Source organism: Gopherus evgoodei, chromosome 1 (assembly GCF_007399415.2).
Source record: "Gopherus evgoodei ecotype Sinaloan lineage chromosome 1, rGopEvg1_v1.p, whole genome shotgun sequence".
Taxonomy (NCBI): domain Eukaryota; kingdom Metazoa; phylum Chordata; order Testudines; family Testudinidae; genus Gopherus; species Gopherus evgoodei.
In genome coordinates this window covers 29,602,824-29,618,634 of record NC_044322.1, presented here as the reverse complement: position 1 = coordinate 29,618,634, position 15,811 = coordinate 29,602,824, and the positions used below count along the sequence as shown (strand labels likewise).

The window sequence follows — 15,811 nt, the reverse complement described above, 5'->3', positions numbered from 1 at the left end:
TCTCCTTCCCGCGGTTGCTCTCGCGTTCCCCGAACCCCCCTGCAAACGGTGTGGAAGGAGACCTGCTTGCTCGGGGGTGCGGGGAAGGAGACCTACTTGCACAGGGGTTCAGGGAACGCGCGAGAGCAAACCGGGGAAGGAGACCTGCTTCCCCGCGGTTTGCTCTCGCGTTCCCCGAACCCCCCTGCAAACCGCTGGGAAGGAGACCCGCTTGGGGGGGGATTCGGAGAACACCGGAGCAAACCGCGGGGAAGGATACCTGCTTGATTACCAGAGAAGCTTCCTCAGGTATGCTGGGATACCTGCTTATTCCACGGAGGTCAAGAAAAGCACTGGTAAGTGTCTACACTTGATTACCAGTGCTGGATCACCAGCGCTGGATCCTCTACACCCGAGACAAAACAGGAGTACGGCCAGCGCTGCAAACAGGGAGTTGCAGCACTGGTGATGCCCTGCAGATGTGTACACCTCTTAAGTTGCAGCGCTGTAACCCCTCACCAGCGCTGCAACTTTGTGATGTAGACAAGCCCTCAGCCTGCCCTTCCCCTCAAACCCTTTCCTTTTCTGGTAGGACCCTCCAGCAGAACAGCCTCCCCCGCCACAGTTACTGCTCCTGCCCCATGCTGGGCAAGAAGGCAGCCCCATCCCTCACCCCCAGTGAGGCTACAGTCCGAGGCAACAGCAAGGGAGGAGGCGCATGCAGCACCCCCCAGCACCCACCAGGGGAGAGGTGGGAAAGATTCCTGGATCTGAGAGAGGCCCTAGAAGCACATGCAGGACAGTGGGTGGGGTGAGTGTGTTGCTGGGGGGGAAGGAAAGGGGCGACTCCTCCCTCTAGCTTGCTGCTGCCAGCAGGAGAAGGGCTGGGGGGAGTCCTTCTCTCTGTCCCCTGTCCCAGAGCAGCCTGCCTGCACTCCAAACTCATCCCCAGCCCTGCCTCACCCCAGAGCCCACAACCCCAGCCAGAGCTTTCGCCCCCCACCGCCTCCTCAACCATCTGTCAATGCCCTGAACCTCTCCAGCACCCCAACACCTTATCCCCAGTCCCAGCCAGAGCCTCACCCCCAACATTCCTACTCTCACCCTAAGCCCCTCCCACACCCAAGACCCCCATTGCCAACCCCAGACAGAGCCTTCACCTCCTACACCCCTACTCTTGCCCTGAGCCCCTCCCACACTCCAAACCCTAATCAGTTACCACACTCCAACAGCCCTCACCCCTGCACTCCATACCTCTGAATCCTTCCCTCATCCAAACTCCCTCCCAGTTGCCTTGAGCAGGTGGTGGGGCACAGTTGGGGGGATGGAGTTTGGGCACCACCAAAATTTCTACAAACCTGCCACCCCTGGACCATCTCCACCCTACCCGTCATCTTCCATTCACAACTGAGATGTTGATTCCTGCCTCCAATAAGTCCATGATGTCAGCCTCTTTCATCCACTTGTTCAATTTCAAACAAGCATCTTTGTGTTTTCTCCCCACACTACCCCTATGCTTGGGTGGAGCTCCCCATAACATCTGCAAATCCACCTCATTATCCTTCTTTAAATCCTCCTTAAAACTTTTATTTTCTATGGTGTCTATTAAAAAAATTACAATGGTTAGACAGCTGTGCTGTGCCACTGCTTAACATGCTGACCAACACTGCCTCACTGTTTCCTTGAATCCCTCAACTGTCTATTGATACCCATCTGTTTTCTTTTGTCTCACAGGGTATGGCTACACTTGCAACTTTAAAGTGCTCCCGCGGCAGTGCTTTGAAGTGCGAGTGTGGTCACAAAACCAGCACTGGGAGAGAGCTCTCCCAGCGCTGCAGGTACTCCAACCTCCCATGAGGATTAGCTTACAGCGCTGGGAGCTGAGCTCCCAGCGCTGGGACACTGTTACACTGGCACTTTACAGCGCTGTAACTTGCTGTGCTCAGGGGTGTGGTTTTTCACACCCCTGAGCGAGAAAGTTCAACACTGTAAAAGCACCAGTGTAGCCAAGGCCACAGACTATATACTTTTTGGGACACCGACTGCATTTTGTTCTGTGTTAGTGCCTAGAAACAATGGGGTCCTGATGAATGAGTAGGGCTCCTAGGCATTACAGTAATACTACTACCACTCAATATAATAACAAACAACAACAACAACATAGCCTAGAGATGTTGAACACACACAACTGTCATGAAGTTAATGGGAGCTGACAGTGTTAGCGCCTTTGAAATCAGGCCAAAAATGTATAATGCATGCACCCCACAAGTAGCAACAATAAATGTGATAGCATGGGTTAATATGCAGGCCCACATTTTGGGGGGAAAACTGAGCATGGAGAACAGGGCATAGGTCAAGGAGAGGAAAGGGGAACAGGTAGTGATCTGAAAGAGACACGGTAAATTGAACATAAAACTGTTCAAAATTCTGGAAACTCCATGGAAGAATACTCTACCCTATGCTGCACAGAGAAAGGTGGAAAGCCAAAGAGTGTTTGACACCCAACTAGAGAACAAGTAGTGGAGGATATGTCCAAAAAGGAAGACATCACTTTGGTGAGACAGAGGTAACAAGGAGGCATAAGAAATGAGAGGGTCAGAGGTTCATGTAAATTGTGAACACAGATGTTCTTATCTCCCATTTATGATGATGATTGAAAAGACAAATTTATGACCACTAGTGAAGCAAAGTTGATATAGAAGTGACAGGATATGATTCCAAGAAGTGAGGCAGTTGTACTCTGAGCTGAAGTGACAGCAGAAAACAGTGCCTGCGTATAAGCAGCAGAAATGAAGGATGATATTTGTCCATCATAGCATTTAACCTGAAAACATTTACAGACAGATAGGTCACTAATACATTATAATGATATAGCATTAAATCATCTAAGACTAGGTCAGGCATTTTATGCATGCAATGTGAATATATTACAGGTAATTAAAAAAAAGTCATAACCTCAGTTGACACGTCAAAATCACTGTCAGAAAGAACATCATTGGCATCTTGTGAGCATACATTAGAGCCCTCTGTCTCAACTAAGCTGGTTCCTTTCAAGTTTTTTTAAATATCAGAGGAACTTTATGCTTCTGTAGTGCTTCTTAGAGGATGTTAACCTCAGACCTGTCAGTCCTGTTAGCACACCTTTGATACTACTGAGCATACCACGTTTCATTGCGTGTGTTCCAACTTCCTATTTTAGCCTTACACAGTAATACCAAACATCATTCTGGAATGCATTAGCAGGAGTGTTGTAAGCAAGACACAGAAGTAATTATTTTGCTTACTCCATGCTGATTAGGCCTCAGCTGGAGTATTGAGTCAGTTCGGGGTGCCACATTTCAGGAAAGAGGTGGACAAACTGGAGAAAGTCCAGAGAAGAGCAACAAAAATGATTAAAGATCTAGAAAACATGATCTCTGAGGTAAGATTGAAAAAACTGGGGATTGATTAGTCTGGAGAAGAGAAGACTAGGGGAGGGGCATGATAACAGTTTTCAAGTACATAAAAGGTTGCTACTATGAGAGGGGGAGAAAAATCTGAGGATAGGACTAGTAGCAATAGGCTTAAATTGCAGCAAGGGCAGTTTAGGCTGGACATTAGGAAAAACTTCCTGTAAGGGTAGTTAAGCACTGGAATAAATTGCAGAGGGAGGTTGTGGATTCTCCATCATTGAAGATTTTTGAGAGCAGGTAGACAAATACTTGTCAGGGATCATCTAGATAATATTTACCTCCTGCCTTGAGTGCAGGGGGACTGGATTAGAAGACCTCTCGAGATCTCTGCCAGTCCTATGATTCTGTGCTTACAACGGGTAGGCAACCCAACCTATGGCATAGGTGCCAAAGATGACACGCAAGCTGATTTTCAGTGGCACTCACACTGCCAAGGTCCTGGCACTGGTCTGGGAGCTCTGCATTTAATTTAATTTTAAATAAAGCTTCTTAAATATTTAAAAAACCTTATTTACTTTACATACAGCAATAGTTTAGTTATATATTATAGACATAGAAAGAGACTTTCTCAAATGTTAAAATGTTTACTGGCACGCAAAACCTTACATTAGAGTGAATAAATGAAGACTTGGCACATCACTTCTGAAAGGTTGCTAACCCCTGCTCTACAAGTGTACAAGGGGATTTATGGATAGGATAACAGCCAAGGACTTTCAAATCTCTTCTAGCTTTCAAAAGTCTTCCAGCTGCCCTGGGGAATATGGGGTAAAAGTTATCTTTGCTACAGGAAGTCACACACACCTAGGTAATCCATCATCTGGCTAACATTCAAGTACATCTACACCAAATAATACAGAATACATAAAAGCCTCAGAAGACTTGATAAAAATTCCCTCAAATCTTCATGGTTTCACAGATTCTATAGGATAAATATAAGGATAGACATTGCAAGCCAAATATTTTGAGGCTGCAGTCACCTGGTCTGCTATAAATAGGAAATCTGTTTTCTTAGACTGAATTTACAGTTGGAAGTATTAATTGCACTTGATTTGCTCTCATTGAAATCAATGACAAAACTCTTTCTGATGCCTATCAGAGCAGGATCACCCCATTATGGCTTACCTTCTGTTTCTAATCTTCAGAATCACATGTAATCAAATACTAATATCCACTTTCCACAGAAATTGGAAACCTTGCATTTAACTAAGGAAGTGTCACTAAAGAAAATGGATTCTCAAAAGAAAAGAGAGAGAGACTACCTCAAAGCCAATGGCTAGCAGTTCAAAGGGTGGTCTAAAGAAATAAGCTTGTCTGCTTAAAATCAGAAATATCAGGAAATCTCTACTTTCAACTAGATGCAAAAATGCCACACAAGAAATTTAAAGAACTTGGCACTTAAAATACTACAGATAAATAGTAGATCTGGTTCAAATCTTTTTTGAAAATTTTAAATGTCATTCTCTGACCAACTCTATAAAGTAGAACTGTTAGATACAGAAAGATCTGGAGGACCTTTCAGTCCTGAACTGCACCAGTAAGTAAAAGTGTTACTTAAGTCCCCTATCCTACTTGGTCGACCCACACATTGATTAATTCCCTTATAAATTTCACATAGAAAAAAAAAAAGGAGAGGGGGAGAGGGATTTTATTTTTTAAGATTCTGTTGTGACAATCAACATTACCTGCATAGACACTGTAATTTCTTGGAGTGCAGCATCAGCTTCATCTTGCTTAGTTTGAGTAATATGCTTTGTTCTCCAGCTTTTCTGTTCAGTTCATCTACTAGGGCTTTGGCTTCATTCAGCTTAGACACTCCTGCCTACAATATATATAAAATGTTTTTAGCAACAATTAGTAAACAAAAATATCTTCACCAGAGAATTTGGTACAGACAACCTTGGAAGGATTAAAAAGTGACCATTTTTGTACAGACAACCTTGGAAGGACTAAAAAGTGACTTATTTTGACACATGAGGTGTAGGGGTAAAACATATGCAGGAAAATGTCCTGGTTGGAGTGTAATGGGACAAAACTTTTGGAAGGAAAACCAGGTGAGGCCTGAGTTGCACCTGTCCTTGAAGTAGACCATGTATGGAGGGTCAGAGGCGAGGGCCCTTCAACTCCAAGACCCCAAAGTAATGGCAACCAGAAAAAGAACCTTCCATGACAGATACAGATGGGAGCAAGTTACCAATGGTTCAAATGGAGGTCCCATCAGTTTGGAAAGAACAGGTTGAGGTACCATGCAGGGATCAGTTGCTGAACCTGTGGGTAGAGGCACTCCAGGCCCTTGAAGAAGCTGCCTACCATGGGGTTGGCAAAGATGGAGCAACCAGTCGCTCCCAAGTGGAATGCAGAGATAGCTGCCAGGTGCACATTGATGGAAGAAGCAGCCGACCTTGCTGCTTGAGTTGCAACAGGTACTTCAGGATGACAGGAATGGGGGCCTCCAAAGGTGGAGAGAACAGCTGTGGCAGCACTAGATCACAAACCGCTTCCACTTTGCCAGACAGGTAACTCTCCAAATTCCCACTGCTGGAGGGCTTCCCACAGAAGGGAAAGGAATGGGCACCACCCTGCTTGTTTATGTAAAACATTGCAGTTGTGTTGTCCGTCGTGATTCCCACACATTAACCCAAGTGGGCTGGAAGGTCTAGCATACTAATCAAATCGCTCTCAGCTCCTTGATGTTGATGTGGAGCGAGAGCTCATCTTGAGACCAGAGGCCTGTATCTGAAGGTCCCCCAGATGTGCGCCTCACCCCAGCGCCAATGCCTCTGTTACCAGGGATGGGGAGGACTAAGGTCTGTGGAAGGAGATTTCCTTGCACACACTTTGATGGTTAAGACACTAGCCCAGGGGATGGAGGATGTGATCCAGAAGAGTGACCACAGAGTTCTAGACTGTCGCATCCTGGACTGTCGCATCCTAGTCTGTACCACGTAATGTTGCACCACGTAGGTTACAAGCTGCCATGTGACCAAGTAGTCTCAGGTAGGTCCTTGCTGTGGTGGTAGGTTACCATCTGAGACCTTGTACGGAGTCTGAGATCATTCAAAAACAGGTCTCCAGCAGGAATGCTCTGGCATGACCCAGGTCCAGTACTTCTCCAATAAAATCTATCCTTTGAGTTGGTATCAGGGTCAACTTGCTCGTGTTTGAGAATAAGGCCCAACCTGTTGAACATGGACCTCATGATATGTAGGCTGACCAGATAGCAAGTTTGAAAAATCGGGGATAGAAGTTGGGGGGTAACAGAGTCTATATAAGAAAAAGCCACAAATATCAGGACTGTCCCTATAAAATCGGGACATCTGGTCACCCTAATGATATATATCTTCACTTCTACCTGATCCCTGGAGCGCCCCTGGAGCTGCCAGTCATTGAGGTAATGGACACTGCACCTGCTCCAGCAAAGGAAGGCAGCAACAACCAACATGCACTGGTGAACACCCAAGGTGCTGTGGACAGGCCGAAGGGGAGATCCATAAACTGGAAGGTGGTTGTGATTGACCACAAACCTGAGGTATCGTCTGTGAGTGACACATACTGAATATATGAAAGTATGCGTCCTTGAGATCAAGGGCTGCATACCAGTCTCCCAGATCCAAAGAAGGGAATATCGAGTTCAGGAACCTCAGTTTCACCATGAATCGTTGAGGCCTCGCAGGTCTAAAATGAGTCTGAGACCCCGTTGGCTTGGAGATTAGGAATAACAGAGTAGAATCACTTGCCTCTTAGCTCCTGAAGAACCTCCTCCACTGCCCTGCAGTGAGAAGCATTTGCCCCTCCTGGATAAGGAGTTGCTCATGAGAAAGGTCCCTGAAAAGGATGGGAAGGGGAGCTGGGAGAGAGGAGAAAAGCAGAACTGGAGAGAATAGCCCATTTCTATCATGTGAAGAACCATGATCCGATATTATTTGGGACCAAACATGGAAGAAGTGGGATAGATGGTTCAGAAAACAGAGTTGATGCATTCTTACTTCTGCGCTTCTACTGTGGGGGACTGCCCTCAGAGCTTGAGTGCCTGGCCAACAGTCACCGCTTTCCAGCCAACAGCTGACACTCGCCAGTCACCCAGCTCTGAAGGCAGCGCAGAAGTAAGTGTGGCAATACCATGATCCCCCTAAAATAACCTTGTGATCCCCCTGCAACCTCCTTTTGGGTCAGGATCCCCAATTGAGAAACTCTGGACTCCTCTGTGAAATCTGTGTAGTATAGGGTAAAAGCACGCAAAAGACCAGCTTTCACAGTCCGTGACGCATTTTTCATGGCCATTCATGATCAGGAAAGCTGTGCAAAGTAAACAAGTTGCCTTTCCAGTATATATGCATGAACTATCAATTATCCAGTTGGTCAGAAATTACCAGATTTGAAAAACCAAAGCCACTGTTAACAGCTATAGATCATGAGTTGTGACTAATGTACAGCACATCCAGACAAGGTCAACAGGAAAAAAAATTCAATTCTCACACACACACACACACACACACCACACACACACACACACACCACACTTAGAATCAAACAACTGCACTGTCTCCGACCTCTAAACCAAAATAAAAAGGAGTCATTATTGTCACTGGTTACTTTAACTATAGCTCTCCCCACTACAGTCAGTACCCATACCCATTACAGTATGCATGTCAGAATAGAGCTTCTGCTTCCAAACCCTCTCCACCCATACATGCACTAACCAAACTTTTCTAGCTAGAACACTAACCATACATATTGAAGTGCTGGGAAGTGTGCCCTTTGGAAGGGAAAACATATCTACTTTGCAGCAACTGGTAAAAACTAGAGTGGAATGAGGGAATCCCCCTACTTCTGAGTCATTTGGGAGAGGAGAGTGGGGGGTCACTGTACTAAGACTACACGTGTCCCTCACCTCAAACCAGAGAAGATACTGTATGAGAGCATGCACAAAGGGAGCGAAAGCTCGGACTAACCAAGATAGCAGCAGCACATGCTGCCAATCACACATATGCAAGATATGATACAAAGAGGGTAGAGCTACTGCCACAGTATAAACTTTGAAAATCGATTCACAAATATGGAAATATTCTGCCAACTCACAAGTAGAAAATGTTATTAATTACATACCTGCAAATGGCTTTGCCTTTTTAACAACTCTGCTCTTTTGCTGCTATTGATGGCACTATATACACGCAGGAAAGTCATATATCTGCTTGGAGTTGCTCCATATGCTTTACAGGACTCATGGATCACCAAAAAAGATTTCAAAAAATCAGAATCACCTATATAGCAAAATATATTATTTATTAAACAGCTTTATCATTCCTACTGCATCCAGAATAACTTAGGATGAGCAATGTGATATACTTTTTAAATCATGAACTGAGGACGTACACAGTACCTAAAAAGGAAGAGTTTTGCAGGGTTTCATGAGAGAAACGAAGTAGCATTCCGCTCTGAAGATCTGCCCTTCAGAAGGCAACATTCTGTTCTTGTTTTACAGCATTAAAAGTTTTATACTGAACTGAAAAGGCATATGAGCATTGCCAGAATTAGTTACACATCACTGAGGGCTTGATCCTAACAGGTGCTGAGTACCTTCATTTCCCACTGATGTCAACAGAACTTGAGGGTGCTCAGAACTTTACAGAACCTAGGCTTGAGTGCTTTTGGTGTCACTGGTGCTACATACAATACATATTTTTTTCTGGACATTACAGATTCTACAACTTGCTAAATGGAATTTTTGTAAATGAACTCAAGAAGACAAGAAATAAGCTATGCAACACTACAAATGAGAAAAAAACACTAAGATATGTATATGTGAAGGAATGTCTGGAAGCAGCATCAAGGCAAGCATATAAAGGTATCCAGAATTATGAGTCGTTGCATGGATCTTAACCCTATAATCAGAGTATCACTTCAAAGGTTTGAGTATTTTTATATTAAAAAGTGAGGCAACATAAGAATTCTAGAAGGAAACATTTAACATTTGGTTTTCTCCTTATCACTAGGATTTATACATATAATCTTATTTAAATTTTGTTTTTATATAGTAATTTGAGAAAAAATATTTTTCAAACTAGGATGAGTGCTGATTTTGTGATTTAGACTATTCTTGCTACAATTTTTTTTAATGGACAAATGTGCAGTTTTAGCACATAATCTGATCTAATCACTTAATAATTTCCTGTTCTGAAAACACATTGTATTATTTTTAATTATTACAGACAGTTCTAATTAATCTTTCTATTTCTTATATTATAACCCTGTTCTTCCTTTTCTTCTTCCTCTCTACTCTCTCTCAACTCTTCACCACTAGACTCTTTCCTCTTACTCCTCTATCTCACCCAACTGTACACGACTTTAATTCTTATTTGTACAGTGGTGGCTCACAAATTTACATCTTCACTCAAATCATTCCATTATGGCACCACTCAGCTTTCTGATGTACAATCGTGGCTGTTCTACTAGCTCAAGCTTTACAAGCTCAACATACAAACTATTAGTTCTTATATTTCCCAAATCCTGTCCTCTTCCTCCTTTCTTCAGAGCTGTCTACAAAACCACCATCCTTCTCATCATCCAGGCTCCTCCCTTCTATTCTCACAAACCTGGTTGTCACTGCCATTCTTTTATCTACAACATATCTAGAATCTGATCCTTTCTCACTAAATGTCAATGTGACAGCTAAAGTGCATACTTTCTTCTCTCTGAACTCTCCATTTCCCAGCTTAGTCCCATTCCAGCATATCTGGTAATGAAGCAGCTTAACTCACTTTCTGTTTTCTGCTTCCACCATCTCACAACTTCTTGAATTCCTCCACTATTTTCCCCTTTGTCCACCTAATCAAGTTCAAGAACTTCACCCTCACCTTCAAGGTTCTAAGAAACACCCACCAGACCCTACCTACATCTCTGTCATCTCATGTATCCCTCAACTCCTTGCATCATTTGTGATGTTAGTGTCACCATTCTCTTTGTTTCTTTCTCCAGCACCACTCCACACTGTATATCTGATGCCAATCCTGAAATTCATTGTGCAGGGGTGCTCTGCTCTGCCCTTGCAGAGCCTCACTGAAATGAATGGAGCCTCTTCCTCAGAACGGGAGTTTGCCTGTTCCTAGATCTATTTGCAGATTCCAGACCATTATTTGTGCCTTGTACAACACTAAGCGAAGTAATTAACAAGACTAAATAAATAAATAAACGATCAATAATAAAATAATCATGTTAAAAACACAACTTAATCAAATTCACCAAAATATTACCAGAATATTTTTTCTTAGGTTCTTTATGTGCTCTGCCAGTCTTTTCTTGTTCATCCAAATCAGCAAAAAACATTTCAGGTATCTAAAATAAAAAACATTTTTGTCAAAAAGTGCATACACTGAACTTTCAAGTAAAGATAAAAGCAAAGAAACTATTAATAAAATGGCAACATCGGTTATAAATGTAAAAAGGATTTGAAAACAACAGCTTTGTTCAAGAGCCCTTTATTATTACCATTTATTATTTATCATTATTCAGCAATTAATAATAAATGAATCTCAGCTGTTAGTACTGATGATTCCCTGTTCTCTCAAGAACAATCTTTCACCAACTCTAAGGAAACAGCAGTTAATATCATTGAGGAACTTCACAACTATATAAGCAGCAAAGAGTCCTGTGGCACCTTATAAACTAACAGACGTATTGGAGTATGAGCTTTCATGCGTGAATATCCACTTCGTCGGATGTACCCCCTCTGATACAATCATACAAATTCCAAGGAAGTATCAAATTCAACATGAATTCAGATGACCTAATAAAATGCCTTGTTTAAGGAGGCACCATGGGAATGAGCTTCCCTCATGCAGTGCAAACTTTCTTAAGCTTGATCTACACTAAGATTTTCAAGTCTTCTACACGGTCACAGATGGCTGGTGGGCATCATAGTTTATCTCATGAATTTCACAATGGTAGACAATAAACACCGAAATATGACTACAGGATCAAATCCTGGGTCCTTATTCAATTTACACTCAAACAAATCCTACTGAGATCACAAAAATATCCTAAAAACATTTTTCAAACTTAGACAATTAAATTTCATCAAAAAATGCTGTTTCATCAAAACTGACACATTTTGCAGAGACATATGGATTGTGACAATGTTTTTGTCTGGAAAGTTTTTGAGGTCCAGGCCCCTGATAATTTCTGATCCAGAAAGGAATGAAAAAAAGGAGACCTGAATCAAAAAAAGACGGTTACTCACCTTTGTAACTGTTGTTCTTCGAGATGTGTTGCTCACATCCATTCCAGTTAGGTGTGCGCGCCGCGCGTGCACGTTCGTCGGAAACTTTTTACCCTAGCAACTCCAGTGGGCCGGCAGGTCGCCCCCTTGAGTGGCGCCGCCATGGCGCCCAATATATATCCCTGCCGGCCCGCCCGCTCCTCAGTTCCTTCTTGCCGGCTACTCCGACTGTGGGGATGGTGGGCGGGTGTGGAATGGATGTGAGCAACACATCTCGAAGAACAACAGTTACAAAGGTGAGTAACCGTCTTTTCTTCTTCGAGTGATTGCTCACATCCATTCCAGTTAGGTGACTCCCAAGCCATACCTAGGCGGTGGGGTCGGAGTGAGAAGTCGCGGCACGGAGCACTGCAGTTCCGAAGGCCGCATCCTCTCTCGACTGCTGTACCAGGGCGTAGTGGGAAGCAAAGGTGTGGACCGATGACCAGGTCGCTGCCCGACAGATTTCCTGGATGGGCACACGGGCAAGGAAAGCCAGCGACGACGCCTGCGCCCTGGTAGAATGCGCAGTCACACGGCCCGTAGGGACATGGGCCAAGTCATAACAGGTCCTGATACAGGACGTAACCCACGAGGATAACCTCTGGGAGGAGATAGGAAGCCCTTTCATACGGTCCGCTACCGCCACGAAAAGCTGGGGGGATTTGCGGAAGGGTTTGGTCCTCTCTATGTAGAACGCGAGAGCTCTACGGACATCCAGCGAGTGGAGCTGCTGCTCCCTGCCTGAGGAGTGAGGTTTTGGGAAAAAAACCGGGAGGAAAATCTCTTGGTTGACGTGGAAGGCTGAGACCACCTTGGGTAGAAAGGCAGGGTGTGGTCTAAGCTGTACCTTGTCTTTGTGGAAGACCGTATATGGGGGGTCTACCACAAGGGCTCGGAGTTCCGACACCCGTCTAGCTGAGGTGATAGCTACTAGAAAGGCAGCCTTCCAAGAGAGGTAAAGCAGGGAGCAAGTAGCTAATGGCTCAAAGCGGGGCCCCATGAGCCGGGACAACACCAGGTTAAGATCCCAGGTTGGAGCAGGGGGACGGACGTTAGGGAATAACCGTTCCAGCCCTTTAAGAAATCTCGACACCGTCGGGTGAGAAAAAACGGAGCGACCGTCCGCACCCGGGTGAAAGGTGGAGATAGCTGCCAGATGGACTCGCAACGACGATAAGGCCAGACCACGTTCTTTGAGGACCAAAACATAGTCTAAGATTTCGGATACCGAAACTTCCATAGGGCGGAGATTTCTCTCTACGCACCAACAGGAGAAGCGTTTCCATTTTGCCGAATATGTGGCTCTTGTGGACGGTTTCCTGCTGCTCAAGAGCACCTCTCTCACAGGCGTGGAGCAGCGCAGCTCGGAACCAGCTAGCCACACAGGAGCCACGCCGCTAGGTGCAGCGACTGCAGGTCTGGGTGACAGAGAGACCCGTGGTCCTGGGTAATCAGGTCCGGATGAAGGGGCAGGGGGACTGGGTCGGCTACGGCCAAGTCTAGCAGCATGGTGTACCAGTGCTGTCTGGGCCATGCCGGGGCCACCATGATCACACGAGCCCTGTCTCTGCGCACCTTCAGGAGGACCTTGTGAACCAGAGGGAACGGAGGAAACGCATAGTACAGGTGGGTCGACCACTGGATGAGGAAGGCATCCGCTATCGACCCCGGCTCCCTGCCCTGAAAGGAGCAGAACGCTTGGCACTTCCTGTTCCCCTTGACGCAAAGAGGTCCACCCGGGATAACCCCACCTCCGGAAAATGGAGAGAGCGACGTCCGGGCGAAGGGACCACTCGTGTGACAGGAAGGATCTGCTCAATCGATCCGCCAGCGTGTTCCGTACTCCGGGAAGGAAGGAAGCCCTGAGGTGAATGGAGTGGGCTACGCAAAAGTCCCAGAGTCGTATCGCCTCGAGGCACAGGGAGGAGGACCTGGTGCCGCCCTGCTTGTTGATATAATACATGGTCGTCGTGTTGTCCGTGAACACGGCTACACAACGACCCTGAAGCTGATGACAAAACGTTTGGCAAGCAAGGCGGACCGCTCTCAACTCCCTCATGTTGATGTGTAGCCCCACCTCCTCCTGGGACCATAGGCCCTGCGTCCGCAGGGTCCCTAGGTGGGCCCCCCAGCCTAGATCTGAGGCATCCGTTGTCAGGGATACCGAGGGCTGAGACGGGTGAAAGGGAAGACCCGCACACAATACGGACTGGTCCAACCACCAGCCGAGGGAATCTAAGACCTTCTGGGGGACTGTGATTAACATGTCTAACGATTGCCTTGGCCTGTAATGACTGATAAGCCACAGCTGGAGAGGCCTCATGCGGAGCCGAGCGTAGTCGGTCACAAAAGTGCACGCCGCCATGTGGCCTAACAGGGTTAGACATGTCCTCACTGACGTCAACGGGGCTGACCGCAAGCGTTGAACGATCGCCGCCATGGTCTGGAACCGCTGCCGAGGCAGCGAGGCCCTGCCCACAGTGGCGTCCAGGACGGCCCCGATAAATTCCACCTTCTGAGTGGGCCTCAGGGTGGACTTGTCTGTGTTTATCAAGAGGCCCAGACTCGCAAACATGCCGGTGATCACGCGGACATGGCTGTACACCTGCTGTTCCGACGTGCCCCGAATCAACCAATCGTCCAGATAAGGGAACACGTGGACACGGTTGCGCCGAAGATGCGCCACGACAACTGCCATGCATTTTGTAAACACCCTCGGGGCCGTGGACAGGCCAAACGGGAGGACCGCAAATTGATAATGACGAGCCCCCACAACGAAGCGGAGGAAGCGTCTGTGGCGTGGCCAAATGGCAACGTGGAAATACGCGTCCTGCATGTCGAGGGCGGCGTACCAGTCTCCCGGATCCAGGGATGGATAATGGTCCCCAGGGATACCATGCGGAACTTCAACTTCACGAGGTATTTGTTGAGCTCTCGCAGGTCGAGGATAGGCCTGAGGCCCCCCTTGGCCTTGGGATCAGAAAATAGCGGGAATAAAACCCTTTGCCTTTCTCGTTTTCGGGAACCGCCTCTATAGCTCCTTTGCTGAGGAGCGTCTGCACCTCCTGCCGAAGGAATTGCTCGTGAGAGGGGTCCTGAAGAGGGACGAGGAAGGAGGGCGGGAAGGGAGGAAACGAAACAAACTGCAGGCGGTACCCCGTCTGCACCACGCTTAAGACCCAGCGGTCCGATGTTATTGGGACCACGCCGGGAGGAAAAACGAAAGGCGGTTGGAAAACGGGGGGGAAGGATCCATAGGGGAAACTGTTACTGCGCCCTCGAGCGCACCTTCAAAATGAAGGCTTAGGACCAGGCGGGGGTTTTGAGGAGCCTTGGTTCTGCCCCCCTTGGTTCCCGACTGCCTGCGCCTCCCGTTCCTGCCGCGGCGCCTGTAAAGGTCCTGCCGCTGGCGGAACTGGGAAAACGGCCGACGGTGCTGCTGTTGTTGCGGCCTAAAGGGTCTACGCTGTGTCACGGGGGTGTGCATCCCGAGGGACCGCGCAATGACCCGGTTGTCCTTTAAACTCTTAAGTCTGGGGTCTGTCTTATCGGAAAACAGGCCCTGGCCTTCGAAAGGAAGGTCCTGTATCGTGTGCTGGAGCTCTGGCGGAAGGCCGGAAACCTGCAGCCAGGAGATGCGACGCATCGTAACTCCTGACGCGAGGGTACGGGCAGCCGAGTCCGCAGCGTCCAAGGAGGCTTGTAAGGCCGTGCGCGCGACCTTCTTGCCTTCGTCCAGGATGGCCGTAAACTCTTGGCGAGCATCCTGTGGCAGCAGCTCCTTAAATTTGTCCACTGCCACCCAGGAGTTAAAGGCGTATCTGCTCAGCAGGGCCTGCTGGTTAGAGACCCTGAGCTGCAGCGCCCCAGCCGAATACACCTTACGGCCAAGGAGGTCCATCCGCCTGGCTTCTCTGGATTTGGGGGCCGGAGCCTCCTGGCCGTGACGCTCCCTATCGTTCACCGATTGCACTACCAGTGAACCGGGAGTCGGGTGAACATGTAATATTCGTACCCCTTAGAAGGGGCCATGTACTTCCTCTCGACTCCTTTCGCTGTCGGAGGGATGGAGGCCGGGGACTGCCAGATAGTATTGGCATTGGCCTGGATGGTCCGTATGAACGGC

At 47.0% G+C, this 15,811-nt stretch overlaps 1 protein-coding gene across 1 annotated transcript in view; it reads right to left on the bottom strand.

The window, feature by feature from the left end:
- DYNC2H1 (dynein cytoplasmic 2 heavy chain 1) overlaps window positions 1-15,811 on the bottom strand; it is a 362,438-nt gene that overhangs the window by 246,164 nt on the left and 100,463 nt on the right. Inside the window, 4 exon segments of the mRNA XM_030560509.1 lie at window positions 5,114-5,169; window positions 5,172-5,250; window positions 8,535-8,689; window positions 10,679-10,760. Coding sequence (XP_030416369.1) covers window positions 5,114-5,169; window positions 5,172-5,250; window positions 8,535-8,689; window positions 10,679-10,760 — 372 coding nt within the window.